Here is a 16,057-nt window from a genome sequence, read left to right on the forward strand (position 1 = left end):
AGGTATTATTACAAAATGAATCATTGGATTGCACTATCTCATAAACGGTGTTATTAACATTGAGGGTGTCTGGTTTCTAGTCGACGCCATTGTGGGCAGATAAAATGGTAAAGGTGACTGGACTACAGGGACAAATGATTTAAGAAATAATTTTAGTCAAACATTCAAGAAATTGGTCGATAATAATTCATTTCATTCAATTCATTCTTCAATTCTCAAACTTTTATTAATTTCGCCTGTACGTATTTATAACTTGAATAAAAAAAGAAGAATATGGACGTCACTTGTCGCTTGTCAATCTTTTACTTGTTTCCAAGCCTTGTATATTTTGATTGACAATTTTGTGAAATGTATAATTTCGAATTTGTAAAAAAAAATTGATTGAAAAGATTTGTAGATACTAACAGATTGGAAACCAAAACTTTTTACGACTACTAAACATGAATTTCATCTTTTTTGAATCAGTATCATCGGTAGATATTAGTTACCGAATAAAAACATAATGATATGTTCCACCCACGTGTATCAACACGTATCGAAACTTCGAACAGATCAATATTGATAACACCTGATCTATACTGGTATATACACAATGAAAAAGAAGTAGGGACGGGTTTTTAAGCCATCAATCATGATTGTATTCAAATTTCGGCTAGGACAAATTAAAGGTATCACGTCGCGCCTTATTCATAAAAAAATATCTTGAAAATTTTATAAACACATTAGTTGAAATATTAGTTCCCTTCGAGGAGGTGGGGCTGATGTTTTATTTAAAAATTATTTTCAATTAATTTCTGTATAATCGATTCTGTTCACTCTGGTCAATAAGAACAATGGGATTTGTCAAGGCCCTCCCCACATGAGAATAAACTTTCGCGCTCGCGCCCGCGTTGGAGAGAGCGTCAGCGAGGCCGCGAACTTCAGACTTTATAAATCCACCTAAATAATCGATTTTTCTCGATTTAACGCGAGATTCTTATATGAATGCGTCTATATTTTAAAAAAAAATATATTAGATACAAATATTCCGCGTTACTTTCATCACTTGGGATTTTACATCATTGGTGTGTATTGGTTCCCGTCGAGCAACACAATCGGAACTATACCAAAAATGTATCCCATCTCTAATGACATTTCTTTATGTTTTTGCTGTCACCATGACAGTCATAACAGTCTCCCACGCTCATTAAGACGTTATATAGTCTTTCAAGCAAGAGGGCGCTTTGCGAGGACGGTTGGAACGCCTGATATCATTAGCGGGAAGCTTTGGAGCGGCTCCTGCAACTGGGACCTCTGGTGTTGGTCGGAACTCGAAGATCTCCCCCGTTGAGTACGGTCAGAATCTGGATCATGAATAGATTGAAAGTTATGTGGGTTTGGAGGAGAATGAGCAGTCGAAGTAGGTTGCAAATCATCTCCTTCTGGCTCAGGAGCAAAACGAACTTTCTTCTTTGGAATTTCTGAACGCCGAAGCTGATCAATGTGACGCTTTATTTCCACTTGTTTATCGTCGAGATGAACGATGTAGTGAAGTCTTCTTGAGAATGGTGATGGTCGACGTTTGGTTTGTGATTTTCCTTCCAAGATAAAGCTCTGCTGGGGATTTTCCACAAACCAGTGGAGTGGACCTGTATCTGAACAAGATCTGGTGGACTTTTGCATACATGGGGTCCGGCCATCGCTTTTAATCGATGTTTAATGGTCTGAACATTACGTTCAGCCAGATGGTTCGTGGTTGGATTACCCGGCGCAATGAGTTTTTGAAAAATCCCACTCTGAGAACAAAATCGCTTAAATTCTTCACTCACAAAGATTGACGCATTATCCGAGACTGTCATGGTTGGGAATACTTCAGTAGCAAATATATATTTCAACAATTCGACGGTTGATTCCGAAGTAGGAGAATTTTTCTAAAGTTTTACCTCCGCCCATTTTGACTTAGCATCGATCACAATCAGAAATTGGTAAACATGAAACTGGCGAGCGTAATCGATTACCAGTTGGAGGACTTGGTGGGGTTTTTCCTACCCTTTTGCAGTTGTTTGATTGAATCATTTCGTTACATTTGCTAATTTCTATGTCACAATAAACATTCGCGATCGAAACTGTGTTATTACTTGACTACTTGACGAAGTTTTTTGATGTTCTGACTCTATTTTTGACTGAAATTAGATTCTAATAGCACAAGAAGCAACCATGGACGAATATGCGTCTTATTTTACTTAAATTGAACCACAACCACTACACGTGGAATATACGTGGTGATTTAAAAGTTATCGCAATATTAGTTGGACTATTTACTTTGTTTGTGGGACAGTCCGGCAATTAATATAGACGGAAAGCTCCGAATTTCAAAAGGATTTGAAAATGTTGTACATTTTCATCTTCTAGACCAAAAATGTCCTTTGGCTTCCACTTCACATTAAATTTAAACTAATAAAAAACTTTGTGAAGCCTATGAATAAAGACAGTGACCTGAAACAAGTCTTTATCCAGTCGCTTAAGAAATTGTAGCAAGAATATGAATGCAAACTGTTTTGTTAATGAAGTGAGATGTCTCTAAGCTGCTTGGCTACCATATTCACTGTCTTTATTGCCGTTTATAATTTTTTCCCGAGAATTTGGAAGCTACGATCGGTTTCCTTGATTTTTTCGAACACTACTGGCAAACAATTGCGGGTGGACCATTCAGAATTGACTTTAAAGACCCATGCAGTAGATTGGTGCCTAGTTTCTGATTCATATGCATACATCCCTGATGTCCAACATGCCTCAATCTCACTGTATGTAACTTGACGATCTTGCAATATCAGTTTACGCACAGCATCGGTTTTTTCTGGTACAACAGCCGTTTTTTGGAAGACCTTCACGAAATTCATCCTGTAGAGAAGTGCGATTACGATTTGAATTCGGAAAACCGGCGACACGATGTAGCAAAAGTCGAAGCTGAATGTTTGTAATATCTGCAAACAATTCAAAGATCACCGGTATGACAAAACGTTCTGAATACGTTTGAGCGTCCCTGTATGTAGATACAGGATGGTTGAATCAAATTTCTAATACATTTCAACTTTTATATACTGAATTATTTTGTAGTTCAATGTTTTGATTTATGAAGAGGTTTTTACGGCTTTGAATTTCGAAGTGATTGAATTCCACGTGACTGTACAAACAATTACTGAACGGGCTTTAACATGCCACCGGATATATTACAAGAATATATATGTATTTGTATACGTATTTTGAAAACATTTGGCTAGCGGCGCATTCTATTCCATTGTGTATAAATAATTTCTCACAACAATGTCTTTCATTGTCTTTCACTGCTACTACGAATTTCAATGTATTGTCCCAACCAAAAAGAACTGTTGGAAATTAATAAAAAAAAATGTTTTATTTATTATTCTTTTTTTAAAAAAAAAAAAACCCATCCGCGTTGTAGTTTAAATTTGAATTCGCCTGTCGTCAAGGGTGCGATTGCTAAAGGGATAGAAGCACGGGGGGTTGTTTATAGGGGAATTTCCCATTCTTAGACGACTTTTGTAACGTCGAAATCGATAAAGGCGATGATAAGAATGAACTTGAGCCATATCAAAATGTCATCTCAAGAAAAACAAATCTTTTACGAAAGTGCACAAGTTCTGTTGTTGCAAGGGAGTTCGTTACGGAAGGTTTACTACATTGTATTGGAAAATCGGAGGGAAATCGAGGAAAATCAGAGACGGAATGGGATATAAACAAGATATTTACGAAAATATATGCTACAGATGGTAAATCGTACCCTAAAAGTATTCATTAAAATGATTATACAAAGAATTTAGCGAAAGGAGATTAGATCTGTAGTATCAGTTCACAATTATCCTTATACAGCTTTGTCGCATCCCGTTTTCCTGGATAGATGTATCTATCATGGTTTGTTCAATTCCTTCTTTCCAGTTCCTCGAGGATCTTCCTCGGCTCCTTCTATTCTGCCATTGATTCATCAAAGTTTTCTTCTGCAACATGTTCTGCTACATCTTCATCACATGTCCGTACCAGAATTACCATGACCAAATAAAAGATGTCTGTCTATGCTTCGTTTATTACGAGAAGCCATTCGATTCAAACACACAAACTAATGCAATCCCTCAAAAGACTTGACATACATCAAACTTATTTTAGAACCAAACAGCACAAGTAAAAATTGATAATAATATAGACGATATCAAAAAAATCAAATTTGTGGTATGTCTATTCCTGTTTAATTTATTCGAAGGCGATTTTTTAGAAGAATCTGTATATAGTAGTATTGTATTATTTGGACATTTGGTTTCCTGAAGACGAAGAAAATAAAATGCCACATCGATCAGGCTTTTGTAAAACTTCAAAAAGTAGTAAGGTTTTGGAGGATGGACACTCAAAACAGATGGAATTAATAAATCGAAGGCTTTACCATGTGACAAACTAGAGTCCCATGACAGCTAAGGCTCTTTCGATGTTGAAATCGTGGAATCAAAATATGAACAGGTGGTTTAATTGACAATACCATGTGACTCATTGTGAATGGAAAGAGTTTTCATCGTTTTGTTTTTTAAATATTATTTATATATAATTGAGTGTCTCGTCCTTAGTCCGTTACTGTTTTATATCGGCGTCCGATATCAGCAGGGCGGCCTAGAGAAGAATGGAATCAGTTGCCGCGATACCGAATCATCTACCCCTCGAAACTATTTGTCATTGCTAGCGATGTTTGACATATTTATGTTGGTAAGCTTGTCTTGTGCAAAGTGCAGCTCTCTTGCTTCGCCGGGCAATTGATCGCCCTATAACAAAATCGAAATCATTGTTGCCAACAACCGGACGTTAAATTTCTATTACACCAAATATCTTGATGATAAAAAAATTGATGATTTCCATTCCGAGTCGGTTCAGGCGTTCTACCTAACCGATTTGCTTAATTTTTTTTTTCAATGAAAGGTATTGATGCACAGATCAGCCATCAACCATCGGATTTCATCTAATTTTCACCATTCTCAAGTTATACTTAAATGCGATTTCCCCCTGTACATTACTTATGGGAGTTTTTCACATACACACGTTCTATCCTCAATATCTCAGATTCTATTCAAGATAGAGACTTCGTTTTGGTTTAAGAACACTCGCTGAAACACCTTCTTTCTTTTGAGCTTTTGAACACTCAAATCGGTTGAGTTGGAGAGGAGCTAGGTGCGGATATTCAATGTTATGGATTTTTGTAGGTTTTTGGCAATTTTTCTACATTCAAAGATCCATATCTCAGGTTCTAATATAGCTACAGATTTCGTTTTGGTTTAAGAACACTCGCTGAAACACCTTCTTTCTTTTGAGCTTTTGAACACTCAAATCGGTTGAGTTGGAGAGGAGCTAGGTGCGGATATTCAATGTTATGGATTTTTGTAGGTTTTTGGCAATTTTTCTACATTCAAAGATCCATATCTCAGGTTCTAATATAGCTACAGAGTTCGTTTTGGTTTAAGAACACTCGCTGAAATACCTTCTTTCTTTTGAGTTTTTGAACACTTAAATCGGTTGAGTTGGAGAGGAGCTAGGCGCGGACATTAAATGTGGAGTTATGGATTTTTGTAGGTTTTTGGCAATTTTTCTACATTCAAAGATCTATATCTCAGGTTCGAATATAGCTACAGAGTTCGTTTTAGTTTAAGAACACTCGCTGAAACACCTTCTTTCTTTTGAGCTTTTGAACACTCAAATCGGTTGAGTTGGAGAGGAGCTAGGTGCGGATATTCAATGTTATGGATTTTTGTAGGTTTTTGGCAATTTTTCTACATTCAAAGATCCATATCTCAGGTTCTAATATAGCTACAGAGTTCGTTTTGGTTTAAGAACACTCGCTGAAACACCTTCTTTCTTTTGAGTTTTTGAACACTCAAATCGGTTGAGTTGGAGAGGAGCTAGGTGCGGATATTCAATGTTATGGATTTTTGTAGGTTTTTGGCAATTTTTCTACATTCAAAGATCCATATCTCAGGTTCTAATATAGCTACAGAGTTCGTTTTAGTTTAAGAACACTCGCTGAAACACCTTCTTTCTTTTGAGCTTTTGAACACTCAAATCGGTTGAGTTGGAGAGGAGCTAGGTGCGGATATTCAATGTTATGGATTTTTGTAGGTTTTTGGCAATTTTTCTACATTCAAAGATCCATATCTCAGGTTCTAATATAGCTACAGAGTTCGTTTTAGTTTAAGAACACTCGCTGAAACAACTTCTTTCTTTTGAGTTTTTGAACACTCAAATCGGTTGAGTTGGAGAGAAGCTAGGCGCGGACATTCAATGTTATGGATTCTTGTAGGTTTTTGGCAATTTTTCTACATTCAAAGATCTATATCTCAGGTTCTAATATAGCTACAGAGTTCGTTCTTTTCTATTATAATGATTTTAGATACTTATTTAATGGATTCGATGCGAGCGAAGCCGCGGGTAAAAGCTAGTATCTTATGAAAATAATAATTCGAATAATGCCATTTGTACATTGATTAAGGTGAATATCGAGCCGAAATTCGACATATTAAATAAACGAAATCGCTCGTTGATTTAACATCCTCGGAAAGGATGTTTGTGCTAAACAAAAAATGGGAAACAGCAACGTTGATTTTGTTGTATACGCTCGAAAGATTTTCTTTTTCCGGTCGAGTGCGTAGCTCGAACGAATTATATTTCTTGGTGTCACGCTGTGGAAAAAGCATTTCTCATGGAAAGGAAAAGACGTAGTGGAGAACAATTGTGACAAGTGGTGATGTATCATGTCGGATGTCTTCTTTACTATGAATGTATACGTTTCTTAATCGACCGTTAGTTCAGGCCGACGTTTTCGGGTGTTTACAGTCATTTTTCACAAGTGGGGTAACAGCCAGAGCGTCAGCCTTTTAATACATCCAATATTATTATTTTTTCCCTATATTAACCTTTCAAAATGTTAAAATTATGCCACGGGGTTAGGTTATTGGTACATATCAACGATGAAAACTCATATTTTCGAGATGTTATACAAATAAATTTATCACATTCTTTTTTATATACTATTTGGTGTACTTATCGGATCATGTATATAACTACGATATACATTGTTATCCCTTTTACGCTTGACAATCCCTAACAACACCAGCGATAAGTCAAAAACAAACAGTTGACGTGAAATTAATCTTATATGTCAAAAATGACATGAAACCGCTGCGATATCACATTATAACCCTTTCGCTTTTCACTCCTAGCTAGATAAAAAGGAAACTTCTTCATAGTCCAGTCAAATTCGTTATAAATAATGATAATTTACGACCAAATATAAGTCAAACAGTACATGTCGAACAGTCTCAAAATAACAGTTCAAAAACCTACCAAAAACCTGACAAAAACCCGAGATAAAAATATTTCTCCAATATGACTGCGATAATTATAAACCTGTAGTAAAAATTCACAATATTACCATCCAAAGCGGAGTCTGAATACGGGGATGGTACCAGAAGTAGTTTGAAGATGCCTCGTTGTTTAGTATTTGTTTGGCAGCCGTTAAAAGTGAAGATCTTGGCCCATACAATATGAAAGCTGAACTAGATTGTACTTTGGAAAAGACTATTTCTTCGTTACCAAAAGTAAAATATTGCGAAGACCAGCATCTCGACCAGATCGACCAAATGAGGTGATGAGCCCAAAAATGTTGAAGAAAATCCACTGAATAATCGTCAACTGAAAATGCCAGAGCTAATAGACATAGTAGGCATTTGAAAAACCGTGGTACAACTCATATTATTGAAAATTTGGACATGAGAAAGCTTTGAGCAAGATGGATACCGCGTTTGCTCACAAAAAGATATTTCCATCGGGTGTTTGGTAATGTTTCACAGATATAAAACGCCGTTTCGTAAACATGGACGAAACGTGGGTCCATCACTTAACACCCATTACAAAAAAAACAATCAAAACAATGGACTGAACAAGGGAGGACTTGGTTCCAAAGAAGACAAATACCGTTTCATCTGCAGTCAAGGTTATGGCTTGACTATCTTGAAAAAGAAAAAACTATCAACGGCGAATATTATACAAAGTTTGGGCGAAGAAATCAAGCAAAAACTGCCGCATTTGGCTAAGAAGAAAGTGTTGTTTCATCAACACAATGCACCAGCTCAGAAATTCGTTACTACAATAGCCAAAATTAACGAATTAAAGTTTGAATTGGTACTCCATGCACCCTAATCGCCAAATTTAGCCCCTTCGGATTATTTTCTGTTCCTAGACGTGAAAAAATGTCTCGTCGGTCAAAGATTTCCAAACAATCAAGAAGTAATGTCGGCGAAAAAAGTGAAAAAAATAAACAAAAAAAGTTTCACACCGCTTTTTTGTTCAAATTTATGAAAAAAGGGAGAAAATCGTTACTATATAAATTTCGAAAGTTCTGAATCTTATAAAATAGTCATCCTAGAAGTGATTCTTTCTTCATAGTTGAGGTTAGGATAGGTGTTAGCCACAAAAAAGAAAATTCGATTCAGCTAAACGTTAAAAAAAGCTACAAAAAACCGAACATAACCTATAAAAATGAGAAAATTGCTCAGTATATTTCCAAATCACGACTAAAAGTTGAAAATCTAGCAAATGGTAAAAATTCCTTTAGCAACGTTGTTGGGCATCCTTTTCAGTTCAGTTAGATTGATTTTCAAAAAACCAGAACCGAAATCAGTGGCTTTTACAAGTCCTGTCTTGAAATTATTTAAGTTGGTACAATCAATATCAATTTTTTACCATTTAAAAGCTAGTTTTGTATGAATACAACATAAATCGAATTAAGCTGAGTTAGAAAATATAACCTAAAAGAGTTATTACGGGAAAACGTGTATCCAGAGTGATTTTATTTCGTATTTTCTCTCTAATAATATCTGGAGCTTCCTATTTAATTTACCCTGATGCTAATATGGCGCCATCTGTATTCCAACACATTTTTCCATGTACGCAGATTACTTTCCCCTCCATAAATGTTCTACATGGTAAGTGAAACTTGAAGTTAGGTTAGATTTAATGACAGATATGACATTTGACATAATAATTTGACGTTTAATGTCATTTGAAGTGGAGTAACTTTCAAATTAATTCAATTATATGATTGTTGTTTCCGAAACGAATCCTAATCCATTTAATATTCTCAAATTATCTGTTAATATCTTTATAAATACAATGACCGTACTAATCACCGGAATTTTTTGTCGTGGCTTATGACAAAAAGAGCTTATTCGGAATCCCTAACGTATTCAGTTAGGGTTTTTGGGGTCAGGTTTATCTCACGGATTAATCTCTAGATTATTGATAATTGTGTTAACGTAAGTCCAGGACCGTTATATTGTTGACAGCGGCGTTAAACGCGCCCTAAAGGCATTACAGAACGTCATTATTTTAGGTTATTCTAATACTCTGTGGGAAAAAGGTAAATATTTCAATGAAATCTAGGGCGTTTTACGAGATCATCAGATAAAAATGATGGCGTTACTGATGCCTGATTCTCAGACAAGTTTTCGAATGGTTTTGAAATGTCACTTTATACTGTGTGGCGCATTGAATGAGGAAAACTCATCTACAACAAATTTTTCCACTAAAAAAACTATTTTTTTGCTGTTTTTATCATTTTATGTATACAAAACAAAAAAAAGGCTTCTTGGGACTTTAATTAACTAAATTGTTAGAATAACTAATTTGGTTGTATGTTGTTATAACTTTTTCATGTAACTTTTGTATTAAATTCAGTATTTACACCGGAAATCGTAAAAATACGTCAGTCCTTTTCATTTCCTTCTCTCTGCTGTCATTTAAACATTTGTAACATAACCTCTTTCTGTTACGAACGCCATCTCCCGGAAAGTAAATATATATTAAAAATAAGAGTTTCTGATAAACCTGATAGGGACAATGAAATAAATTATTAAATTAGTATATTGTCATAGGTTTTTGGAAAACGTACAAAATTTGTAGATAAAAAAATCAAAAAACGTCTTATATGATACTAACCAGCTTTTTCTAGCGAACATGGTACTATAAATTTTTGAAATTAATGAAATGATGTTATCCTGGTGATCCTAGCAAGGATAGTAGTAGGAATTTATGAAATTATTGTATGTTAATCGTTTCTTAATAAGAGTACAAAATTTCAAACTAATCCACCATTTTAATATACTTGAAAATCGAGCTTAAAGATTCTGTTACATGCTTACTTAGTGATCCTGGCAAGGATAATTGTACAAACTCATGATATTAGTATAGAGTCATCCGTTTTTCACGAATTTACATCGTTTTTAATGTAAATAATCGTTTAAATATGATAAAACAACATAAAATCGAAATATTTCGATAAATGATGTTATCCTGGTGATCCTAGCAAGGATAGTAGTACGAATTTATGAAATTATTGTATGTTAATCGTTTCTTAATAAGAGTACAAAATTTCAAACTAATTCATCGTTTTAATACACTTGAAAATCGAGCTTAAAGATTCAGTTACATCCTTAATTAGTGATCCTGGCAAGGATAATTGTACAAACTCATGATATTAGTATAGAGTCATCCGTTTTTTACGAATTTACATCGTTTTTAATGTAAATAATCGTTTAAATATGATAAAACAACATAAAATCGAAATCTTTCATTAAAAGATGTTATCCTGGTAATCCTAGCAAGGATAATAGTACGAATTTATGAAATTATTGTACGTTAATCGTTTCTTAATAAGAGTACAAAATTTCAAACTAATCCATGTTTCAATACACTTGAAAATCGAGCTTAAAGATTCAGTTACATCCTTAATTAGTGATCCTGGCAAGGATAATTGTACAAACTCATGATATTAGTATAGAGTCATCCGTTTTTCACGAATTTACATCGTTTTTAATGTAAATAATCGTTTAAATATGATAAAACAACATAAAATCGAAATATTTCGATAAATGATGTTATCCTGGTGATCCTAGCAAGGATAGTAGTACGAATTTATGAAATTATTGTACGTTAATCGTTTCTTAATAAGAGTACAAAATTTTAAACTAATCCATCGTTTTAATATACTTGAAAATCGAGCTTAAAGATTCTGTTACATGCTTACTTAGTGATCCTGGTAAGGATAATTGTACAAACTCATGATATTAGTCTATGGTCATCTATTTTTTACAAGTATATATTATTTTGAATCTATATAATCGTTTAAATATAATAAAACAACATAAAATCGAAATATTCTCTTAAATGATGTTATCCTGGTGATCCTAGCAAGGATAGTAGTAGGAATTTATGAAATTATTGTATGTTAATCGTTTCTTAATAAGAGTACAAAATTTTAAACTAATCCATCGTTTTAATATACTTGAAAATCGAGCTTAAAGATTCAGTTACATCCTTAATTAGTGATCCTGGCAAGGATAATTGTACAAACTCATGATATTAGTATACAGTCATCCGTTTTTCACGAATTTACATCGTTTTTAATCTAAATAATCGTTTAAATATAATAAAACAACATAAAATCGAAATATTTCGATAAATGATGTTATCCTGGTAATCCTAGCAAGGATAATAGTACGAATTTATGAAATTATTGTATGTTAATCGTTTCTTAATAAGAGTACAAAATTTTAAACTAATCCACCATTTTAATATACTTGAAAATCGAGCTTAAAGATTCAGTTACATCCTTAATTAGTGATCCTGGCAAGGATAATTATATAAACTCATGATATTAGTATATAGTCATCCGTTTTTCACGAATTTACATCGTTTTTAATCTAAATAATCGTTTAAATATAATAAAACAACATAAAATCGAAATATTTCATTAAAAGATGTTATCCTGGTAATCCTAGCAAGGATAATAGTACGAATTTATGAAATTATTGTATGTTAATCGTTTCTTAATAAGAGTACAAAATTTTAAACTAATCCACCATTTTAATATACTTGAAAATCGAGCTTAAAGATTCAGTTACATCCTTAATTAGTGATCCTGGTAAGGATAATTGTACAAACTCATGATATTAGTCTATGGTCATCTATTTTTTACAAGTATATATTATTTTGAATCTATATAATCGTTTAAATATAATAAAACAACATAAAATCGAAATATTTCGATAAATGATGTTATCCTGGTGATCCTAGCAAGGATAGTAGTAGGAATTTATGAAATTATTGTATTGCCGTTTTTTAATAAATCGTTGAGTATTTATTCCCTGTTGTACTTAGGTAAAAATAATATGCCACATACGATATATAATAAAAATAAATACAGTGTGTGTCCAAAATAATTAACGAACACTGAGAAATAGTAGATTTTTTCCAATTTATTCCAATGACATAATTTTTTGTTGTTGTTACAGACCTCAAAAGGCAATTCGAAGCAAATCCCGAGTCGACTTATATGGTGGAACTCGGCCATCAGGTAGATCTGAAATGTGTGGCACCTGCTGGAATGCCACCTCCCAGAGTTTATTGGCTGAGAGGTGGTCAGATTTTACAATCCGATACCGATGTATTGGTGACCAGCGAAGGGCATCTTCTAATAGGACAGGCTCGTGCCCAAGACACCGGAAATTACACCTGCGTCGCTGAAAATATAGCTGCGAAAAGAATGGCGCCGACATCGCAAATTCTTGTTTTCGGTATGTTTTTACATCTGTTTCGATTGAAAATTAGTTTCATTTTTTAATTTTACGAAAATAAATATCTTTTCCGCTTGATCTTTCATCGTCCGTATTCGCATAAATGATTTAAGCGTATAACTCATCGAATACGCAACTTTGCCAAACCTTTAGTGAAATTCCGACCTGTCAAATTTGTCACTTTCTCATAAATCCACTCATTTACGACGGCATCTATTTTTAGAAATCTAATTGGTACTCACAAAGTTTATGATAAATACCGACAAATTTCCTACCGGAAAGAGGTTAAATAAGTCTTAGTTGAAGTTATAAAAAAAATATTAGCGCACTTTCTGTCTTAATTTGTCTTCAAGTAGCTTTCTACCGTTGATAGTTCCACGTTTAGGAGTGGCTACTACACCGAAACATTGTTACTTTACTACTCAGCGTTAATCAATTTTTTATGAAACACTGAAATATAAATATATTAGATAATTTTCAATATCAGGTGCTAAATATTTTTATTTTATGTTTTTAAAAAACTGATAACGTCAAAAATCACTCTGATAAACTATTTCAACTTTATTTCGATTAAAATTTCATATTTGATTAGAAGTTTTCGTTGCCTTGTGTGAATATAAATAATTTCTTATTTATTAGACCTTCTGATTTGATTAATGAATCTAAATGTTTTTGATTTTAGGTTTCTTCTGTTTTAAAATTAGTTTTTTTAATTATTTTTCGAAGATAAAATTTGACGTTTCGACTTTTTTTCAAGCCTTTATCTAAATGTTTTTGATTTTAGGTTTCTTCTGTTTTAAAATTAGTTTTTTTAATAATTTTTCGAAGATAAAATTTGACGTTTCGGCTTTTTTCCAAGCCTTTATCTAAATGTTTTTGATTTTAGGTTTCTTCTGTTTTAAAATTAGTTTTTTTAATAATTTTTCGAAGATAAAATTTGACGTTTCGACTTTTTTTCAAGCCTTTATCTAAATGTTTTTGATTTTAGGTTTCTTCTGTTTTAAAATTAGTTTTTTTAATAATTTTTCGAAGATAAAATTTGACGTTTCGGCTTTTTTCCAAGCCTTTATCTAAATGTTTTTGATTTTAGGTTTCTTCTGTTTTAAAATTAGTTTTTTTAATAATTTTTCGAAGATAAAATTTGACGTTTCGGCTTTTTTCCAAGCCTTTATCTAAATGTTTTTGATTTTAGGTTTCTTCTGTTTTAAAATTAGTTTTTTTAATAATTTTTCGAAGATAAAATTTGACGTTTCGGCTTTTTTCCAAGCCTTTATCTAAATGTTTTTGATTTTAGGTTTCTTCTGTTTTAAAATTAGTTTTTTTAATAATTTTTCGAAGATAAAATTTGACGTTTCGGCTTTTTTCCAAGCCTTTATCTAAATGTTTTTGATTTTAGGTTTCTTCTGTTTTAAAATTAGTTTTTTTAATAATTTTTCGAAGATAAAATTTGACGTTTCGGCTTTTTTCCAAGCCTTTATCTAAATGTTTTTGATTTTAGGTTTCTTCTGTTTTAAAATTAGTTTTTTTAATAATTTTTCGAAGATAAAATTTGACGTTTCGGCTTTTTTCCAAGCCTTTATCTAAATGTTTTTGATTTTAGGTTTATTCTGTTTTAAAATTAGTTTTTTTAATAATTTTTCGAAGATAAAATTTGACGTTTCGGCTTTTTTCCAAGCCTTTATCTAAATGTTTTTGATTTTAGGTTTCTTCTGTTTTAAAATTAGTTTTTTTAATAATTTTTCGAAGATAAAATTTGACGTTTCGGCTTTTTTCCAAGCCTTTATCTAAATGTTTTTGATTTTAGGTTTCTTCTGTTTTAAAATTAGTTTTTTTAATAATTTTTCGAAGATAAAATTTGACGTTTCGGCTTTTTTCCAAGCCTTTATCTAAATGTTTTTGATTTTAGGTTTATTCTGTTTTAAAATTAGTTTTTTTAATAATTTTTCGAAGATAAAATTTGACGTTTCGGCTTTTTTCCAAGCCTTTATCTAAATGTTTTTGATTTTAGGTTTCTTCTGTTTTAAAATTAGTTTTTTTAATAATTTTTCGAAGATAAAATTTGACGTTTCGGCTTTTTTCCAAGCCTTTATCTAAATGTTTTTGATTTTAGGTTTCTTCTGTTTTAAAATTAGTTTTTTTAATAATTTTTCGAAGATAAAATTTGACGTTTCGGCTTTTTTCCAAGCCTTTATCTAAATGTTTTTGATTTTAGGTTTCTTCTGTTTTAAAATTAGTTTTTTTAATAATTTTTCGAAGATAAAATTTGACGTTTCGGCTTTTTTCCAAGCCTTTATCTAAATGTTTTTGATTTTAGGTTTCTTCTGTTTTAAAATTAGTTTTTTTAATAATTTTTCGAAGATAAAATTTGACGTTTCGGCTTTTTTCCAAGCCTTTATCTAAATGTTTTTGATTTTAGGTTTCTTCTGTTTTAAAATTAGTTTTTTTAATAATTTTTCGAAGATAAAATTTGACGTTTCGGCTTTTTTCCAAGCCTTTATCTAAATGTTTTTGATTTTAGGTTTATTCTGTTTTAAAATTAGTTTTTTTAATAATTTTTCGAAGATAAAATTTGACGTTTCGGCTTTTTTCCAAGCCTTTATCTAAATGTTTTTGATTTTAGGTTTATTCTGTTTTAAAATTAGTTTTTTTAATAATTTTTCGAAGATAAAATTTGACGTTTCGACTTTTTTTCAAGCCTTTATCTAAATGTTTTTGATTTTAGGTTTCTTCTGTTTTAAAATTAGTTTTTTTAATAATTTTTCGAAGATAAAATTTGACGTTTCGGCTTTTTTTCAAGCCTTTATCTAAATGTTTTTGATTTTAGGTTTCTTCTGTTTTAAAATTAGTTTTTTTAATAATTTTTCGAAGATAAAATTTGACGTTTCGACTTTTTTTCAAGCCTTTATCCAAATGTTTTTGATTTTAGGTTTCTTCTGTTTTAAAATTAGTTTTTTTAATAATTTTTCGAAGATAAAATTTGACGTTTCGACTTTTTTTCAAGCCTTTATCCAAATGTTTTTGATTTTAGGTTTCTTCTGTTTTAAAATTAGTTTTTCTAATAATTTTTCGAAGATAAAATTTGACGTTTCGACTTTTTTTCAAGCCTTTATCCAAATGTTTTTGATTTTAGGTTTCTTCTGTTTTAAAATTAGTTTTTTTAATAATTTTTCGAAGATAAAATTTGACGTTTCGACTTTTTTTCAAGCCTTTATCCAAATGTTTTTGATTTTAGGTTTCTTCTGTTTTAAAATTAGTTTTTCTAATAATTTTTCGAAGATAAAATTTGACGTTTCGACTTTTTTTCAAGCCTTTATCCAAATGTTTTTGATTTTAGGTTTCTTCTGTTTTAAAATTAGTTTTTCTAATAATTTTTCGAAGATAAAATTTGACGTTTCGAC

At 31.9% G+C, this 16,057-nt stretch overlaps 1 protein-coding gene across 2 annotated transcripts in view; it reads left to right on the forward strand.

Moving 5' to 3' along the window:
* The window catches only part of LOC130903441 (netrin receptor UNC5C), a 296,118-nt gene that overhangs the window by 166,115 nt on the left and 113,946 nt on the right, over positions 1-16,057 (forward strand). For both annotated transcript variants that reach the window (XM_057815536.1, XM_057815538.1), the window contains exon 4: positions 12,378-12,659. In XM_057815536.1, coding sequence (XP_057671519.1) covers positions 12,378-12,659 — 282 coding nt within the window. The remainder of the gene's footprint in view (positions 1-12,377; positions 12,660-16,057) is intronic.

Source organism: Diorhabda carinulata, chromosome 2 (assembly GCF_026250575.1).
Source record: "Diorhabda carinulata isolate Delta chromosome 2, icDioCari1.1, whole genome shotgun sequence".
Classification (NCBI taxonomy): Eukaryota; Metazoa; Arthropoda; class Insecta; order Coleoptera; family Chrysomelidae; genus Diorhabda; species Diorhabda carinulata.